This window comes from Cibotium barometz, chromosome 15, assembly GCF_041138505.1.
Source record: "Cibotium barometz isolate CiBa-2024 chromosome 15, ASM4113850v1, whole genome shotgun sequence".
NCBI classification, from domain to species: domain Eukaryota; kingdom Viridiplantae; phylum Streptophyta; class Polypodiopsida; order Cyatheales; family Cibotiaceae; genus Cibotium; species Cibotium barometz.
The window spans coordinates 27520363-27537992 of NC_141060.1; the positions used below are offsets into that span (position 1 = coordinate 27520363).

General features: G+C 40.0%; 1 protein-coding gene across 1 annotated transcript; it reads right to left on the bottom strand.

Annotated features, from left to right (window-relative positions):
• Positions 1-6439: 6439 nt before the first annotated feature.
• Positions 6440-8522, bottom strand: LOC147631123 (uncharacterized). Its single transcript, XM_086809466.1, has one exon. The coding sequence runs from the start codon at positions 8028-8030 to the stop codon at positions 6672-6674; it is 1359 nt and encodes a 452-aa protein (XP_086665592.1). The 5' UTR covers positions 8031-8522; the 3' UTR covers positions 6440-6671.
• Between the last annotated feature and the right edge of the window lie 9108 nt (positions 8523-17630).

Below are 17630 nucleotides of genomic sequence, written 5' to 3' on the forward strand. Positions count from 1 at the left end.
TATTCGTTTGTGATCCCCTTGTGTCATTAGTCCTTTCGGACCCCAGGAGGACCACCTCAATATTATTCCATATTTCAAAGGACTGAATCCAAGGGCGTGCTGCTTTGCGGTTCTGCCATATGTAGAGAAGTAAGCACCCACTTTATTTATTTTATGTTTTATCATTGTTGTTAATATAATCTCACGTATTTATTTTATAGTGTTTTTCATTATTTAGATTTATTTTTTTCAAATGGCAGAGGGCACTGGAGTGGCTGCATTATTAATTTGGTGAAGTGCCGAGTTCTATTCATGAATAGCATGGTTGGAATGCACGGAGAATGTAAATTGTAAGTACTACTTTGTATGATTTGTACCATACTACTTAAGTTCTTTTAATTTTGAACATTGAAATTTTGTTATAGGGAATCTAAGAGAGTAGTTGACCATTGAAACTCTGTATCCTCAATTAAAAAAGGAGACATAGTATAAGTTTTTAAATCAACCCGTTCCTCTTCAAAAGGATTCACACTCCTGTGGGTGGCATGTTATTGCCAATGTATGGAAATTCATTCTTTCCAAGCACACTGAACTTAATAGCAATGTAAGTTACGTTACTCGTTCTCCCATTTTTGTTGCTTTCACCTCTTTTACAATATTTAATTTTGAGCCATTTTTATTTTTGATGCAGTCTCTTTGTATGCCCGATTTTTGGTTGTGGAGTGTGCAGGCGAAGGCGATTAATATTATACTTAACAATGCAATTACACCGAAAGTTCTTGACTCGCCATGTCCACCAATAGGTGAAACAAGTGAAGCCTCTACAGCATCAAAGAAGAAAAGAATGCCTATGCATTCACCTTTTAAGCATTTTATCTTTAAGCAAGAAACCCCTGAGAAGGTTGGCAAAAAGGGTACTCCGAAGAAGAAGGTTCAATTAGCAGGCAAGAAGGCTTCTACAGAAGAGACCTAGGCAAAGGATGTGGATGCAGGGCTAGAGACAGAGAATCCTGAGGGCATGGAGCCCCAACAGCCCTAGCTTGCAGATCTTTATTAGTACATTTCATTTTGTAAAGATTCTTCTCGATACGAGCTTTTTTCTCATATCTTTGTTTTTTTAAATATCCAGAATTCTTATTGAACCCCTCATTATTTTAGCAATTTAAGATAGCTTTAAAAACAATTTACGAAAAAATTGAGAGAGAGAGAGAGAGAGAGAGAGAGAGAGAGAGAGAGAGAGAGAGAGAGAGCAAAGTATAATACGAGTACATAGATAAATTGAAATGTCGCAAGATATTTTCCATTAAAGTAACATCGAGATACAAATTGTTTTGAGCCCAAGTCCTCAATACAAAACATTCCTAAAATTCCTAAATCATCCTGCTGAGTAGGCTTGTCTTCAGTTGGATTATTTTGGGTCTTCTGAAGGATCGTTTGAAGGATCGTTTGATACACGGCTTTGGCTTCAGCTACTATCAGTTTTTCTACATCTTCAAGGTCTTTCTGCTGTCTGTTTTCAGAGCACACGACAGATTTATCATCTGTATTCCCAACAGAGGAATACACTGAGTCATCTTGTGAGACTGGAGGGGGCGTAGCAACCTTGCTAGGAGCATCCTTATTGCAAGAAGAATTCGCATCCATAGGAGGCTCGCTTTTATTATGAGCTATGAGTAAGAAATAATGTTACAACTTTTATATGTAGGATGTCTTTATATACTACCGAAAACCATGTTCTACAACCTTGTGTGCCATAAAACCACCCTAGTTTTGAACAACTGTCATCTCCAATTTTGTGTGCCATAAAACCATTTTCCCAGTCTACAATGTAAAGCCTACAATGAATTGACCATTCATGTGTTATAAGAATTCGCATCCATGGGACAGCTTTCTACAATCCAAGAAAATATATTAAAATACACATTGCACTTTTGATTGGTAAATCATAAAAGATTTTACAAAAATGATTTGAAAAGGAAGCTTGGAGGGTATTGTTCTAGAGAAGTTCATTAATTCATCGATATACCCTCAGTCTCCCAGTTGGTATCTACCAAGGCCATCGGCTCCATTCGCTTATGAATCTTCCTATTATTCACCTTGAATTGTGCCTTGCCAATATCCTCACCTCCTACGATTTGAAGGTGCTTCCTAACATTTAGGAGGCTCCAATGTCTACTTGCACTTGTACAACTTTCGCCGTGCCACTTGGCAACCGAACACATTAGGGAAAGGTTGAGGTCTATAGGGGCCCTTTAAGCTGCCATTTATGATTTTAATGACTTTTTGTTAAAATGTTAAGTTTCTTTGACTTTAGATACCTTCTTATTCTTCAAGTGGCTAGAAGTTTGAATTTCAAAGTTTCCCGCCAAAATTGAATTTAAAATTGAGTGGGCAAAACCATATCATGTGACATATCTATGGAAAGAGCTCAGCGCGAGTAATCTCTAATCTTCGATAAATTTTGAGCTCATATGTAGAAGTTATGGATGTCCGAAATTTCAAAAACTTTCCCCCCCCTTTTTGGGAATGAAAAGTACAAAAAGGCATCTTCTAGAGAATCTTTTGACCACCTTTAATCACCCAACAGTTTTGTATACATGGCATCACATAATTGGCCCTTTTCCTTAATAACCTTTTAATCACATGGCATCTTAAAGGGCCCCTATAGACCTCAACCTTTCCCTAATTGGCATATGTCAACAGGTAAAACAACTTGTTTATCTGCCTGCATCATTGGAACCCAATAACTATTCTTTTTCATCCACCGCTCGTAATAAAAGCGTATGTATAACGTGGAACGAGCTTTGAGATACCAAAATGAAACACTAGAGTCTACTATAATACACTTGAATGTGTCATTTTACAATACTCCAGTGCTCTCCAAGCAAGGCAACCATGTCATCACCTAGTACTTTCTTGCACACAAACATGGTAGATGTTTGTGAGAAGGTAAATTGATTGAACATCTTAGCAAAAAAATGTATTGGGCAACCCAACTAAGACCCACAGATCGAGAGGGCTTTGCAAACTTTAAAGATCCTTGTATATCACAAAGCATCTTTGATTTCATGACCATTATAGTCCAAGCATTTGGGATTGGCTATTCAATAGAAGAGAGGGAGGGAGATGTTATCATCTGTAACTTACCAAAACCACCATCATGCCTTGGAACCACATAGGAGTGCCGATAAAAGAAAACTTTTTCTTTGAGAAGTTCTGCACTGTTTCTACAAGAAAACATTGCTTCACCGATATCTCCATGTAATGCTTGAAATGTTCCAGTAAGACTGCATAATGGCTGCTCCTCTACCAAGTTTGAGGAGAAATGTCTACAAACAAGAAATAAGATGACTTAGAAGAAAGAAACTTCTGGCAGTCATAAAATCATATGCTCCTTTCAAACTCATGATACTTACAGTTGCATGGAAACTTAGTTTGTTGGCGAAGATGGATATCTCGTGTTGTGTAAACGTGTTGTACCATGACCGCTAGTTCTCCATTGCTCGCCTTTTTGAAACCCTATAAACAACCTTTCCAATGAAGCTCCATCACATCTCGTCGTCGAACTCGATTGGGGGACCAATTGCAGTAGGCTGTAGATAAACCTAAGAACCCTTGCAAAATGCCTCTCCCACCCACGCACCATCATCGTCCTTCCTATCGGACTTGAAAATGAGATTTTGGTATATAATCAAGTTTGAGATAAGTTTTTTGGGGGAAAAGAGAATGTTTTGAAATAATGAGCCACGAAAATTGTGGGACCACACCTACCTACTCTAACCCCCTACTTTTTGTAGGAGACAAATGCAATTATAAGCACCGAAAGCCTAGTCCCCCTCCCTACTGCTACCTAGTCTCTCTCCCTATATACAAAGGAGACCAAATGTGTACACTCCTCTATTCTTATTGGTCCGTTACTAATTACTTTCATTAGAAAAGGCCCAAAATATGTTCAAATGTCCCCTAATGACTTAGATGTTGGAAGGGATTGTAGTTGTGACCGTTGATGGTTAGGAGATGATGAGGGGTACAAGCGTTAGCTGGGGTTTGAGGAATATTCCTTGAAATATTTCCTCGGATACTAAGTTTATCATTAGTGGGCGATGATTGGTGGGGACGCGTTATGAATACGCGGTGAGCCGCGTCAATACAACAGCGTAGTCGCCCACGTCTTGGATGCATCCACCGCACTACTTGTAGCACTATAAATGGACATAGTTGGCACAAGCAAAGGCATCCAATGCTTGTGAGCATATATTCCCTATACTCTCAGTACGCCCTCCATCTAGAGTCTGTCTAGATTACCGTTTAAGCTCTACACTAGAGCACACGGGTGGACAACACCATCATATTGAACCTATCTCTTGTTTGGTATAATCATAATTTTAAAATTCTCTCCATTCTCTCTATTGCATTGTCTAGTGTACTTTCTCTTGCTATATCTATTTTCGCTGTGCCATATTCTTACTAAATAGTATAGTTGCTTATGGCTTGTGACCATGAACCTAAGGAAAGACATTTGTGTGCCTGGAGAGACTGAGTTAACAACATTGATAAGTTCTTATTTGTAGGACATTAAGAAAGCTTCCAATAGTGACAAGTTCTTACTTGTAGGACATTCATAACTTAGCTTCCAAACATGTCTCTTTTTCCCACAAATTTTCTCAAAAATCTCTGATAATTATTCCATTGTATCTTATTTATGTCAATGTGGCACCCTTGCATGCTTTGGGGTTTTGAGTTCTTTTTTAAATTTATATGCATAATGTATACATATAAGCTCTTATGCCTCACCAGTAAGAGCTAATGCATAAGCTCTAATGAATAACTCATGCATAAGCGCTTATACATAAAAGATTGTTCATTAGCTCTTATGAGCTAATGCATTATGCATAAGGTCTTATGCATTAGAGCTTATGCATAAGATGTATAATGTATAAGAGCTCATGCCTCGTGCAGCTCTAGCTCTTATGCATTAGAGCTAATGTAGCTCTTAGGCATCGAAGATAATGCATAAGATCTGAGAGCTCTTATAGCTTATGAATATTATTTCATGGAGGTATTTCCCCTTTTTTCCCTTCCTTTTGTTTCTCTTGTTTTTCTCCCATCCACCCTTCTTACATTTTTTATACACTTAATGTTTATGAGCTACTTAGTTGTTGTATTAGTTTTGTAGGAGGCCCTTCTCAATTCCTACCCTTTTAGTCTTCTATCTTCCCTCTAAATATAATCTCAAAGATACTACCTTTTAAAAAAATATATGCAAAAATTCTAGTATTCTTTTTTATTCTTCTTTTAGAGAAGAAGATGAGGTACATAAGAAGATCAAGAAGCTTCTTCTTCTTATTCTCCTTCCTCTTCTTGTTTTTCTTTCTACAAGAAGAAAACCAAATGAAGAAGAAGAAGGAGAATAAGAAGGAGAAGAAGCTCTTATTCTTTTCCTAGTAGAGATGAAGAATGATAAGCGTTTATTCTTCTTTTTCTCCTCTACTTGACCTTCTTCTTCTTATGTTTAGCGAAAAAAAAAGAATTGGATCAAGAAAGAAAAGATGGAGAAGATCTCTTCATGCTCTTCTTCTTTTTCTTTTTCAGGGCACAAGAAGAAGATTAAAGCATTAAGAAGAGTTTCATGCTTCTTCTCTTTCTTCACTACTACAAGATGTCGAGCAAGTTGCCTAGGTAGAAAAACCATTTATGGGTCTAATGACAATCAAAGATACAAAGATTGGCCACATGATCAACTTTAGCTGTTAGATTGGTTTGGAGGGAGTAGCAGAGGTGCATCGAGTCACCAAGCAAAGGATAATATGTAGTTCTTGTAGAAACTATGTTTGCAGCACAACTATTTCATGCGTCTTCATGACACATTACACATGTTTTCTTATACCTCCCATACATCTCGAACCCAGAAAACTTATTTTTGAATCAATATAAAAATTACCAAAATCTTATGGAGCATGAAACTGTTCAAATCTATCCATTTTTAAGATCACATAATGTTTCTTTTTATATATTCCAACACCATCTACAAAAGATAGACTTTCATTTGAAAAAGATGTGCAATACCTAACAAAAGACTTTTCAATATATCCGTTAAGGTTACATAATGCTTCTTTATATATTCTAAAACCATCTTACAAAAGATAAACTTTCATTTACAAAGATGGTGCAACACCTAACAAAATAGAATAGGGTGAGGCCACTTAACCCTTTGCGCCACATGCTAACATTTAAAGTAACCTCGACACGAAAACAAGGTTATCACCTTTTCATGAGGAAGTGATTGCTACCATAGAATCAAGATTCCTTGCGTGCAAAAAGAGAACATCAAAATAATTAAAATTCCAGTCTAAAACTCTCTTTGGGAAAAAAAAAAAAGACCCCCGTCCACCTAACTGTGAATTTAATTACACGCAGCCTTTCTCTTCAACCCAAGGATCATGAATTTATATATATTGCATTGATTCTAAATCCGTGGGTATTAATATAAATGGAACAAATTGTTGATGGGGCCTTAAAATCAACTTGCAATAGGGCTGCACTTAAATTGGTGTTAAACCAAGACATATATACTACAGCTCTCTGCCAATGTGCACAAGGTTTAATGGGGGATGAATGACTGCAGCCTGTAAATCAAACCCTGCAGAATGCTGCGTGATCATCAATGCAAACTGAACCCAAAGTTTGGAAGTTCAAATTAGTTGGAAGAAAATGGCCATAGACAGGAGACATAAGCTGCTCGCAGAGGTTATCTTCAGCCTTAATGATGAGCTTAAGAAGCTTGAATACTTGGGATCTGTACACCGGCCAAGCTCTCGTCCTGTATAAGTGCTGCTGTTGAAAGCCCAGTGCGAGCAAAGGGCTGAGTTGTCGCTTAAATCTAAGTTCCTGCCTAGCTTTCTCACAAACTCTGGTGAAAATGGAACTGGCCCACTTAAATTATTCTTACTCAGATTAAGCTGATAAATGTGTGGCAGCTGCCCTAATCCCATTGGGATAGAGCCTGTTAGGTTGTTGCGGTCCAGTACTAACACAGTTAGGTTTCCAAGCAGCCCAAATGAAGGGGGTATAGAGCCATAGTATCCTGAGTTTGATAAGCTCAATGCCATTAAGTTTGTGTAGGTTCCAATGAAGCTTGGCAATGTAGCATTCATGGGATTATTGTCCAGTATAAGGTACTGCAGAAGTGCCCAATTCGCCATTGATGGTGGGTATGGGCCAGTGATGCAGTTGTCATTTGCAGCCAAGAATTGCAAGCTTCTTAGATTTCCTAGCTCATGCGGTAATGGCCCTTCAAGAGAATTCGAGCTCAAATCTATCTTTTGGAGCTGGGTTAGGTTGCCCAGTGCAGGAGGTATTCGGCCAGTAAAGAAGTTGACGCTCAGATCCAGAATAACAAGGTTCTGCAAGCTTCCTAGCTCTGATGGTAATGTCCCATGCAGCAAATTATCACTCAAATCTAGATGCTCCAAGTTTTTCAGCTTAGCTAGATCTGGGGGTACCTTGCCTTCTAAACTGTTTTGTGATAAGCTCAGAAGATCAAGTGAAGTCAGGTTTGCAAGCTCCATAGGAATGCCCCCCACTAGAGCGCTGTTTGTTCTTAGGCTTAGCTTCTGTAACGTGGGTGCAAGCTTCACAAGAAAACTAGGGATGCTTGTATTCATAGTGTTGAAACACTCAAAGATGAAGAGAGTCCTTAGCCTTGAAAGCTTTGTGATGGCCATCGGTATAGATGCATTTGTTGTGCAAGCTGGATTCGGTTTGTAGCCAAAGTCTAGCCTTGTCACATGCGCAAGCCCATCTTCACTTTGCTCACACACAATCCCTGGCCAAAAATCCTCAGTGCAAGGATGGGGGTGTAGCACCCTCCACTCTACGTCCCCTGCCATGGCACCCATCACCTCAAACAGAGCTTCCTCCTCTTGTGCACTCATCAGGACTTGGGCCTCTTGGTAGTCTGCTTTCATGGAGCTGTTTGCTGCTGCATTGGTGCTTATACGTTCGAGCAGGATGATAGAGAAGAGCAAGGTATAAAAGAAGAGCTTGATCATTATGAGAGTTTTTTAGTAGGCCAGCTGAAGCCTGATGGGAAAGTGGGAGGAAGGGGGGGTGCGAGGGGGGGGGGGGGGGAACAAATGGAACTGTTGTGCAATGCAGGTAGTGTATGAATAAGAGAGAGAGAGAGAGAGAGAGGGAGAGGGAGAGAGAGGTCGAATTGCTCTAAAGAAATCGGGTAACAAAGAGCTTCTGTTGTTGAATACTGTAAGGGTGGCATGGATTGGATAGCGAAAGGCAGTGTACAACAAGCAAACAAACGGACGGCAGTGGCTATAATGAAGCAAAGAGAGTTCAGGAGTGGTAGTTACTAGTCGATATATCAAAGCGGAGAGAGAGAGAGAGAGAGAGAGAGAGAGAGAGAGAGAGAGAGGAGTGTGGCTATAATGAAGCAAGTTACGAGAGAGAGAGAGAAGTGGATACGTGACTAGAGTAGTGGGTATTGTCATAGCCAAGAGAGAGGAGGGATAGATAATAGGTGTACATTAAGCAACGAGAAACAGTGGTACAGTAAAAGAGTGAGAGTGAGAGTGAGAGTGGGGGCAATGTATGTGAGAGAGAGAAAGAGAGAGGAAGGGCTGTGTGAGAGAGAGAGAGAGAGAGAGAGAGGAGAGACAGACAGAGAGAGAGGAGGGACAATGTCTGCACTGTGCATGTGTGATGAGAGAGAGAGGAGCTGAAGACTGTGGCTTGCTTCGGTCACGCGGGAGATGTAGACAAAGGAAAAGGAGCGTGCATTCAGTGCAACAAAAAAGCAAGGTCATTTTGTTAAAATTGTGTTTGATTCAAAGCAGGTGAGGTGAAGGCTGTGCAGCAGCAGCAGCAAATGAGACGGAGACAAGGGTGGTGGGAGGAGAAGCTGTGACGTGGCGTCAAAACTATTGGTCAAACTACGGACCACATTTTCGTACCAATGGGAAAAAAGTAATAACGCACCGATAGCGAAAAGATGTGAAGTTGAACGGTCAACATTGTGTACGTGTGAGCCCACGTGGCCGTTTTGGCTTTATGTTTTGTTGAGAAATTTCAGAAGTTCAGACAATCTACCCTACAATGATCAAGGTTTCATGAATACCTGCTGCCCACTGGTCTCTGCCCAGTCCTTGTTTCCTTGAGGTTTCAGGCTGCCTGCCTTCACAGAGAACCTGCAAACCAGTGTGCTATAAAAAGTGTATGCTCTAGTGTTTGCAGAAAACATTTTTCCTAACAATTCAAAAAACCTTCAACCTCAAATTTATGTAGGTTTTTTTCTAAATTTTAAACGTTTTAAAAGGAAATTATAACTAAAATCCCTTAAAATTTCTAGGTTTTTGTGAATTGTTATTTTGAAATTTGAAGGTTATTTTTTTAAAATTTGCCATTCACCTGACACTAAACCTTGGTTTTCCGTGAACACTGTATGCTCAAAGTAGTCCTCCATCTAGGCTTGATTTTTGACAGGCGTTTTGAACGTTTTTGGGTATTCTGGATGTAAAAAACTCACAAAAATATTTCTTGGCTGTCATAAACTAAATGGTGAAATACTTGCAAGTCTCATCCCATTTCCCATCAAATTTGACGAGCAAGGGTGCCTGTCAAATTTGACGGGCAAGGGTGCTCGTCAAAAGGTAACACTACATGCTCCATCTTGCAGAAAACTACAGTTTTTTTTTTGGCTACATTTGAGAAATCTTACTAAAACTCCTCACATTTCCTTCGGTTTTGAGAAAATTTAAACATATTTTTCAAATTTTGAATTGAGAAATACACTAAACCCTGGTTTTTGCTTACATTGCCCCAGTGCAAACTATATGGAGCTTTTATCTTCTCACTTCTAAAATATCTACTATTTTAGCTCCTAAATCTTTTTTTTAAGAAGCTGAAAATTAATATTAAAAGGAAAAGAGATACATTAAAGCCTTTTAACCAAGAAGGTTAACTTAGGCCCATGCTTAGGATACTAATGGACTCCTAACTCCAAAAACTAGCCTAATAAATCTTGAAATTCTCAAGAAAAAGCTTCAAAATTTTGAGGTTGTAAGTTTTGTGATTTGTTATGGAAGATATTTTTGTGAACACAGAAACTTATGAGAAGCAAAGCTACCATGTGGCAATCAATCTTTTGTATGGTTCTTCTTGACACAGTAATTGGGCGGACCACCACGTGACATGGCTATATGCCCTTTCTATGTCTCAAGGATTCGAAAAAGTAATCCGAGGTAAATACCCCAATTGGTGCCCCTTGCTCGTTGTGTATGATGTATGTAAAAAGGATATGCGGGGTCCTATCTAGTCCCTTCCTCATTAGTGTAAACTTGATTTTCGTTTGCCATGTGTGGAAACCATTTCCCTCAAACTTATCAGTCTTGAATGAGTTAGACATGATGTGGGTAGGTCTTACCACTTGGAAAATTAGTCCAAGGGAAGTATCTAAAATCCTTACAAAGAAGATTTAATAGACGCTAAAAAGACCCATCACCATACAAGTGCATATTGTTTCCATGAAATTTTGAAAATCCTAAGTTCTTTGCACAAATAGTATGGTTTGATTTTTGCCTTCGACTTATTTATCTTCTTGATTATCCTTCTTACCTTGTAGTGCTTGGAGTTTGATGACTCACAATTAGAAGGCATCTTTAAATCCCTCTACTTAGCTCAATAATCACGATTTAAGCCAACCCTAATGGAATGAAGGGATGTAATGCATGAAAATATGAGTAATCACCATGTAAACATGATGCCTAAGTGTGTTTAGTCTCTCACACCAAGAGAATGGAAATAGCCTTCCACAAGCCAAGAAGCCATGAGCTCCAAGAAACATGAGTTTCCATTTCTAAAAATGATCATCAAAAGTTACAACCATGGTCCAAGTCCCCTCTTTTATACATGGACTTGTCCCATTATTAACCCTATTGAATAAAGTTCCTACTTTATTACAAACCATCCCTTCCCAAAGATTTTGTCCTCAAAATCAATAACATGTACAATCTCAAAGTATGAGACTCTAATGTAATCGATGGGAAGTGGTTGAGAGTCCTCAAGTACATCCAAAGCACATATGCAATGAAAATCCGGATGTACACAAGTCCGCCAAGCTCCAAGTCCAAAAAGTATGAGTGAGACTGTTATGACAGCCCTTCTAGTCGATGAAGTACCTTGAAAATTCTTCATGTAAACTCCATAAAATGGGCTGGAAATGATATGTACACTCAGCCATATATGTCCCACATCATGGTCTTCCATTTTGATGCCGAATGAAGCTTGTTGGAGTAGAAAAATAGGCCCAATAGTAGACCTTTCCAAAGCTGTCCAGAAATTACAGCATGTATAATCCTCCTCATATTACCCAATTTGCTCAAGTAAATCATACCACTTGGCCAAGAAAATCATCCACAAGTAAGCCATGTTGTTGGGCATAGTCCATTGATTGCCAAGTAGCCATATTCATGGGTAATTGTATCCATTTGGCAAGGTAGTTTCAGCACTCTAGGCCCCACCAACCTTTGTGTGCTTGGGTCCTTGCAACCCGTCAATACATCTTGTGAGATAGAGCATATGCAAACTGAAATTTTTGCATTGGTAGGCATGTCTCCATCCACAAGATTTTCCTTAACTCACCCTCCCGGGTCAAAAGGAAACTCACCATCCTCATGCACTTCATCATTGCAATCCTCCCATTCCTCAATGTCATGAGAGTCATACTTGTTCTCTTCTTTGTCCATGAGGATCATAGTGATCACCATCTTCTTTGATTTGCAAGCATGCCCGGGTGACCACCTCTCTTTGCACTTAAAGCATAGCCCTTTGCTTCTCAACTCCTCAATGTTTTGATCATCCATTCTTTGAATCTCCTTGAAGTGTTGAAAGGGCTTCTTCGTAGGATCACTACCCTTTTTGGCATCAATATGCACTCCATCCTTTGGCTGTCCACTCCCACATGATGTAGGAAACCTTGGAGTAGAGGATGGTAATGTGGAGGTAGGATCCTTCCCAAGGTTACAAGTAGTAGTGGTTGGTTTGGGTGTGTCTATGGCGAAGGTCATGGGCTGAGACCTCTTGTACTTTGGCTCATAAAGTTCGGCTAACCTCATAGCTTCTTTGAGAGAGCTAGGCCTTTGAGCCGACACATCCGCCTTGATGAAATGTTCAAGCCCATGCACAAACTTTCTCATCTTCATGTCTTCACTCAAACCTTCCACATACATTGAAAGCTTCAAAAACCTCTTGATATAATCTCTCACCATCATCCCCTTTTGAGAAAGCTCATACCATTCTTCATGGTATCGATCAAGCACTAAGGATGAAAGAAAGGCCAAGTTCATCTCCCGCTTCAATCCTTCCCAAGTTGATGGCGTGTTCCCTTGTTTGACCATATACCTCCACCATTGATGAGCATAGTCTTCAAGATGTAGGGAAGCAAATTGTACCATATCACGCTCACTTTTTGGGTAAAGTTGGAAATAGGTGTCAAGCTTGGTAGCCCACTCCTCCAACTCTTGCGGAGATGATCCATCACCTTTGAACTTTGATAGTGAGACTTTGTCTTTGACATCCTTAGAAGCTGTGTAGGATGGGTTGTCATGTTGGGTAGAGGGTTTGAACCTTTGCATCTTCATATACGATTCCATGAATTGCGCAAAGTCTTTGTAGTCCATCTTGATGTCATTTGGTAACTCCATCCACTTCTCATGAGCATCCCTTTGTCTTTGGGCAAAGGACAATTGGTTCCAATCGAGTACCACCTCTTCATCAATCATGTGCATATTGGAATTAGATGGACCCGAGTGAAAAGAAGAATGAAACATGTCCTTGACAAGGGGCCTCCGTGCATCCGCCATGAATCCAAAAGTAGCATTCTTGGTGGCATGCTCATGCATTACTTTGGGAGAACCCTCTTGTGCCATAGGTAGCTTGCCTTCCCTACGGCCTTCAAAAGCTGTCCCATATTGCTTGCCTGCATGTGAAACACCATGACCACTATCAAATGAAGGTTGGCTCATTGGCCGAGCCACCCTCCCTTCCAAGACTTCCATCCTTGTGGCCATAGTATCAAGTCTATCATTGACCTCCACCCTTGTAGCCATCGTGTCCATCTTCGCATTCATTTGCATCAGCATTTGCATGATCGAATCGATGGGGATGGTATGTGACGCTTGTGGGGTGGGCTTGTGGGCACTTCCAACATTCACTTCTTCATGCACTTCCCTTGAAGTATGCCCACAAGTATCTTCCGGAGCATCTAAGATTCCTTGCTCCATAATTGCTTCTTCTCCCTCTACCTCGTCGGGAGTCAAGGTGTTATGCTTTGGTCGCCCTCTTGTCCTCGTTCCCATGGAAAGTATCGGTTTCAAAGATTTGGCTCTAACTTGAGGTAGGGATGTCCGATTAAAGTGGTCTAGAGCTTGTTGGAGAGCTAATGAGGTGTACTAGACCACTATACAAAGACCCTTAAGAGGTGAGAAGTGCTACTATTCTCTGTTTTAGGGTTTACAGGGTTATAGGCTGAAATAGTATTTTGAGCATAACTTGAGCTAGAAATATCCGAATGCAAAACTTCTTAGCTCAAATCGAAGCCCTCGATGAGTACTACGAGCCTATGTGATTAGATCTTGAAGACCTTAAAACCCCTATGACTGAATTAGGGTTTACTGTTTCTGCAAAAACCCTAATTTCTACCCCAAAGAGATATCGAAACGGAAAGGTTAAGGGCTCGTTGGGTAGCTCTAAGGAAGCACTAAGAGCTCGTATGATCACCTTTAATTCAGTCCAAAAGGTTTGGGACTGAATCAGGGTTTTGTAAATCTGCAATTTTCTTGCCCAAGTGACCCTTTTGTGCCCCCAATGATCCTTGCTTGTTCCCGCACCTTTGTTAGCACCTTTTGCACTTCCTTTGCATCCCAAGGTCTGCAATTAATGTTTCACCAACCTCAATTGCCATGCATAGTCAAGATTTTGGAAGAATTTCGCCATAGTCTCCTTTGTAAATGGAGCCAAATCTCAACTGAAAATGCAATTTCTGAAATCAAAATACAATGCTCTTTGCATCCCACAATGCCATGAAAGCTCTTATGCAATCTTTGTCCATCAAGGCATTAGCAACATCCACACAATATGATGGAATAGGGGGCCCCATTGCCCAAATGCATCCATAAAGTCGATGTGAGGATTGTTGAGGACGCGCGTTGAAGCTTGCCGATCTCCCGGCCAAGCCCTTCTCACCCCTTCACCAAGTTTTCCTCCAAGGTGAAGGTTGAGGCCATTTCTTCACTCCGTGTACCTAATCCCTCTTTGTACCGCTTTTCCAAGGCAATCACGGCACAAAGAGTTCAAGACATTCTCCCCTTGGCCTCTCCAACCAATGCCAAGGTACCCTCACACATTGCTAGATTCTAGAAAACTTGAAGTGGTAGCAATGGTGAGTGTAGGTACAAAAATGATGTGAATGTAATGGAAGAGATCACTTACAAGTATATGGCATGACTCATGCCATTTACAATTTTCTCATGAATCAATACGCATGAACTCATGCTCATTCTCCTCACTCCAAGTGTTCACCATCCATCAAACAAATCCCAACATCAACAACATCCAACAACACATTGACACTTGTGAAATATGAGTTCAATCCCCCAAAATTGATCCAAGAGCTATGCTTTCTTATGCCAAAATGCAAGTCATAGCATTGAATGGCTATGTAGATGATTCAAGGCATCTATGTGGCATAAAGATAAGCATGAATGGCTCCCAAAAGCATTGAGTAAACTTGATACTCCATCAATGGCATGCCAATTGAATCAAAGTGAAGAGAATCTCCAAAAATATGATCCCTTGTTTGGCCAAGGCTCATGTGGAAGCAATCCATTGCACAAATGCAAGCAATAATGCATAGACAAGCATCATTGGCATGTGAATGGTCAAGCCAAATGGTTAATGTCTGAAATTTAGGGTTTTTGAATGTAACCAACCCCAATCAACTCCCAAAGCTCCACCAAATGCTTCAAACTTGCAAGAAATTGATCATACCACTCACCAATGTCATCCGGAAAGCTTCAATGGTAGAAAATGTTGAAGAAGCCTCTTGTTGAAGAAAAACGTAGCTCTCTTTTGCTCTGAAATTTGCAGCCACAATACACCTCCCATGTGCTTGAATAAGGCTTGAAAATATGCTCCAAATAATAGCTAAAAACCCTATTGCAAAGCTTCCATGTCTTGAGGTAGTAGAGCTAGGTGAAGCCTAGCTCTCCCTCTCCCAAATTTCAGCGCTGATTTGAGGCGGCAGCCTGCAGCCCGCCGTTTGTTGCTTTCTTGCCTCACTCATGAGATGATAATGCTTACAAAGATGCCTATGAAGTGTAAGCTTAGCAATTGCAAGATATGGTTCATGGTGGAAGGTAGGTTAAGCTCAATTTTCAGCCATGGAGAAATGAACAAAAGCTCCCAAATCTTGAGAAAAAAATTAGCAAGAAGAGGCTCAAATGAAAGATCTCGGAAAGCTCTACAAAAACCCTAAGGTTTGGCATCAAAACGGGTAAAGGAAGAGCATCCCATGGCTATGGAAAGCTTGAGGAAGAAGAAGATGATTACTAATCATGATTAACAGAAAAGTTAATTGCAATTAGTCACTTGCCCTAAGTTTTGGCCCGACTGCCCCAAATTTTTGGTCCAGAGGCCCAAAATTTGGTCCAAAAATGGCAAAATTAGCCAAAATCACTCAAAATTCAAGCAATTTTCATGAAATGCTCACCATCTCCATGAGATTAAGCAAGATTAGAGAAGATTTGTCAAGAATCACTCAAGGATTACAAGAAAATGAGAAAAAAAAATTTAAAAGAAACTCAAATTTTCAAGCAAATTTTCCCAACAACCCATGCATGCCCATGATCAAAATCAAGAGCTCTGATACCAATTGGAATGAAGGGATGTAATGCATGAAAATATGAGTAATCACCATGTAAACATGATGCCTAAGTGTGTTTAGTCTCTCACACCAAGAGAATGGAAATAGCCTTCCACAAGCCAAGAAGCCATGAGCTCCAAGAAACATGAGTTTCCATTTCTAAAAATGATCATCAAAAGTTACAACCATGGTCCAAGTCCCCTCTTTTATACATGGACTTGTCCCATTATTAACCCTATTGAATAAAGTTCCTACTTTATTACACCTAATCACCTCATATAAATTTAAAACATTGTTTTGGGGACAGAAAGTTGAGTCCACTTGGAGCACACAATTGAAGGCCCTCCTCAACCATTCATCCAAGTCATAGGTATAGTAAGGTCTCTAGATGCATTTGAAGCCCACTTGGAGCACACAATTGAAGGCCCTCCTCAACCATACATCTAAGTCATAAGTATAGCAGGGTCTTTAGATGAGTTTGAAGGCCTTAAACTCATTATTAGCCAAAATAAGTAAGCATTAATCATTGTTATGCTTAAGTGGAGCATATAAAGCTGAAACTTGCTACGCCGTGGGCTACTATTCAAGAAACAAAGCCCACTATGGGGTCACATGTGGAAACGAGAGAATGCCTACCACTAGAGAAGAGAAGAGCATTTGGACAAGCAATGATGATAAGGCACTAGCAATCATTGCATTAGGCCTTAGTGACACTTGCATCCATCACATAAATGAAAAGAAACTTTATTTGGAGCTCAATCTAAAAACTCAAAGATCATCTTGCTCATAAAGTTTTTAAAACTTAAGATGAATTCAAATAAGCTCCTCCAACTCATCTTCACTACTACATAAAGAGTATCTTAGCTCAGATTGCAAGTATTAGGAAACACATTGAGGAAGATGTCATTATAGCAGTTCTTTTGAAGAGTCTCCCTCAGGAAGAGTATAGCAACATTGTTGCTACTCTTACCAACTTGCTCATGGATGTTAAAGCATCTTTACTAGAAGAGTTACAGAAAGGGCTTTCTTCAACAAAGGAAAATTAGTCGCCTATTTTTTATTTAGTTTTCTAAGGATTCAAAAAAGTATTTATAGATTCTTTTTTCTTTCCTCAAATCAAAAAACTCAGTCTTAGAAATTTCCAAGGTTTTTTGGATTAAATTTTGCAAGTATTTCAAAATATAATACTAGAAAAAATAAAAAAAATGTTGCAATTGCATTGCATATAGTTTTTTTTGCAGGTGTGCACACGGCTTGCTGATAAGGAAGCTATTCACACGCATGCATCACATTGGGGGTGCTATATTGCAAGCGATGTTGAAATCAACCACACTAAAGGCTGACCTTTTTGGCCACCACCGCGTTGGCCAGAATAGCATTGAAAAAAAAGAAAAGAAAAGGAAACCACATCAAAATAAGAAAAAATTCAAACTACTTTACATAAAAGGTCACGTCAGGGGTCATTCTGGTGGTTTGGGTGTGTTCTTTGCCTGTGCAAATGGTGGGCTCTTGAGGTCAGGTGCAGGAAGAGTGATGTGCGTGGTCGGCACAAAGCCGATGTGCAGTTAGTGGAGATTTGAGACTCTCCCATGCAGTACCGAAAACCTTGTTGCGATGGACCTTTGCCAGCTTGATTGCACTTTAAAAAGCGTAGCATACGAAAGGTTACTCTACTAAGGCCCTCATCGCCAGCATCGCTGCCATTCAAGCGTGCCCACAT

Excerpts from the sequence above, each read along its gene's own strand:
- LOC147631123 (XM_086809466.1), bottom strand. The coding sequence starts at position 8,030 with ATGATCAAGCTCTTCTTTTATACCTTGCTCTTCTCTATCATCCTGCTC.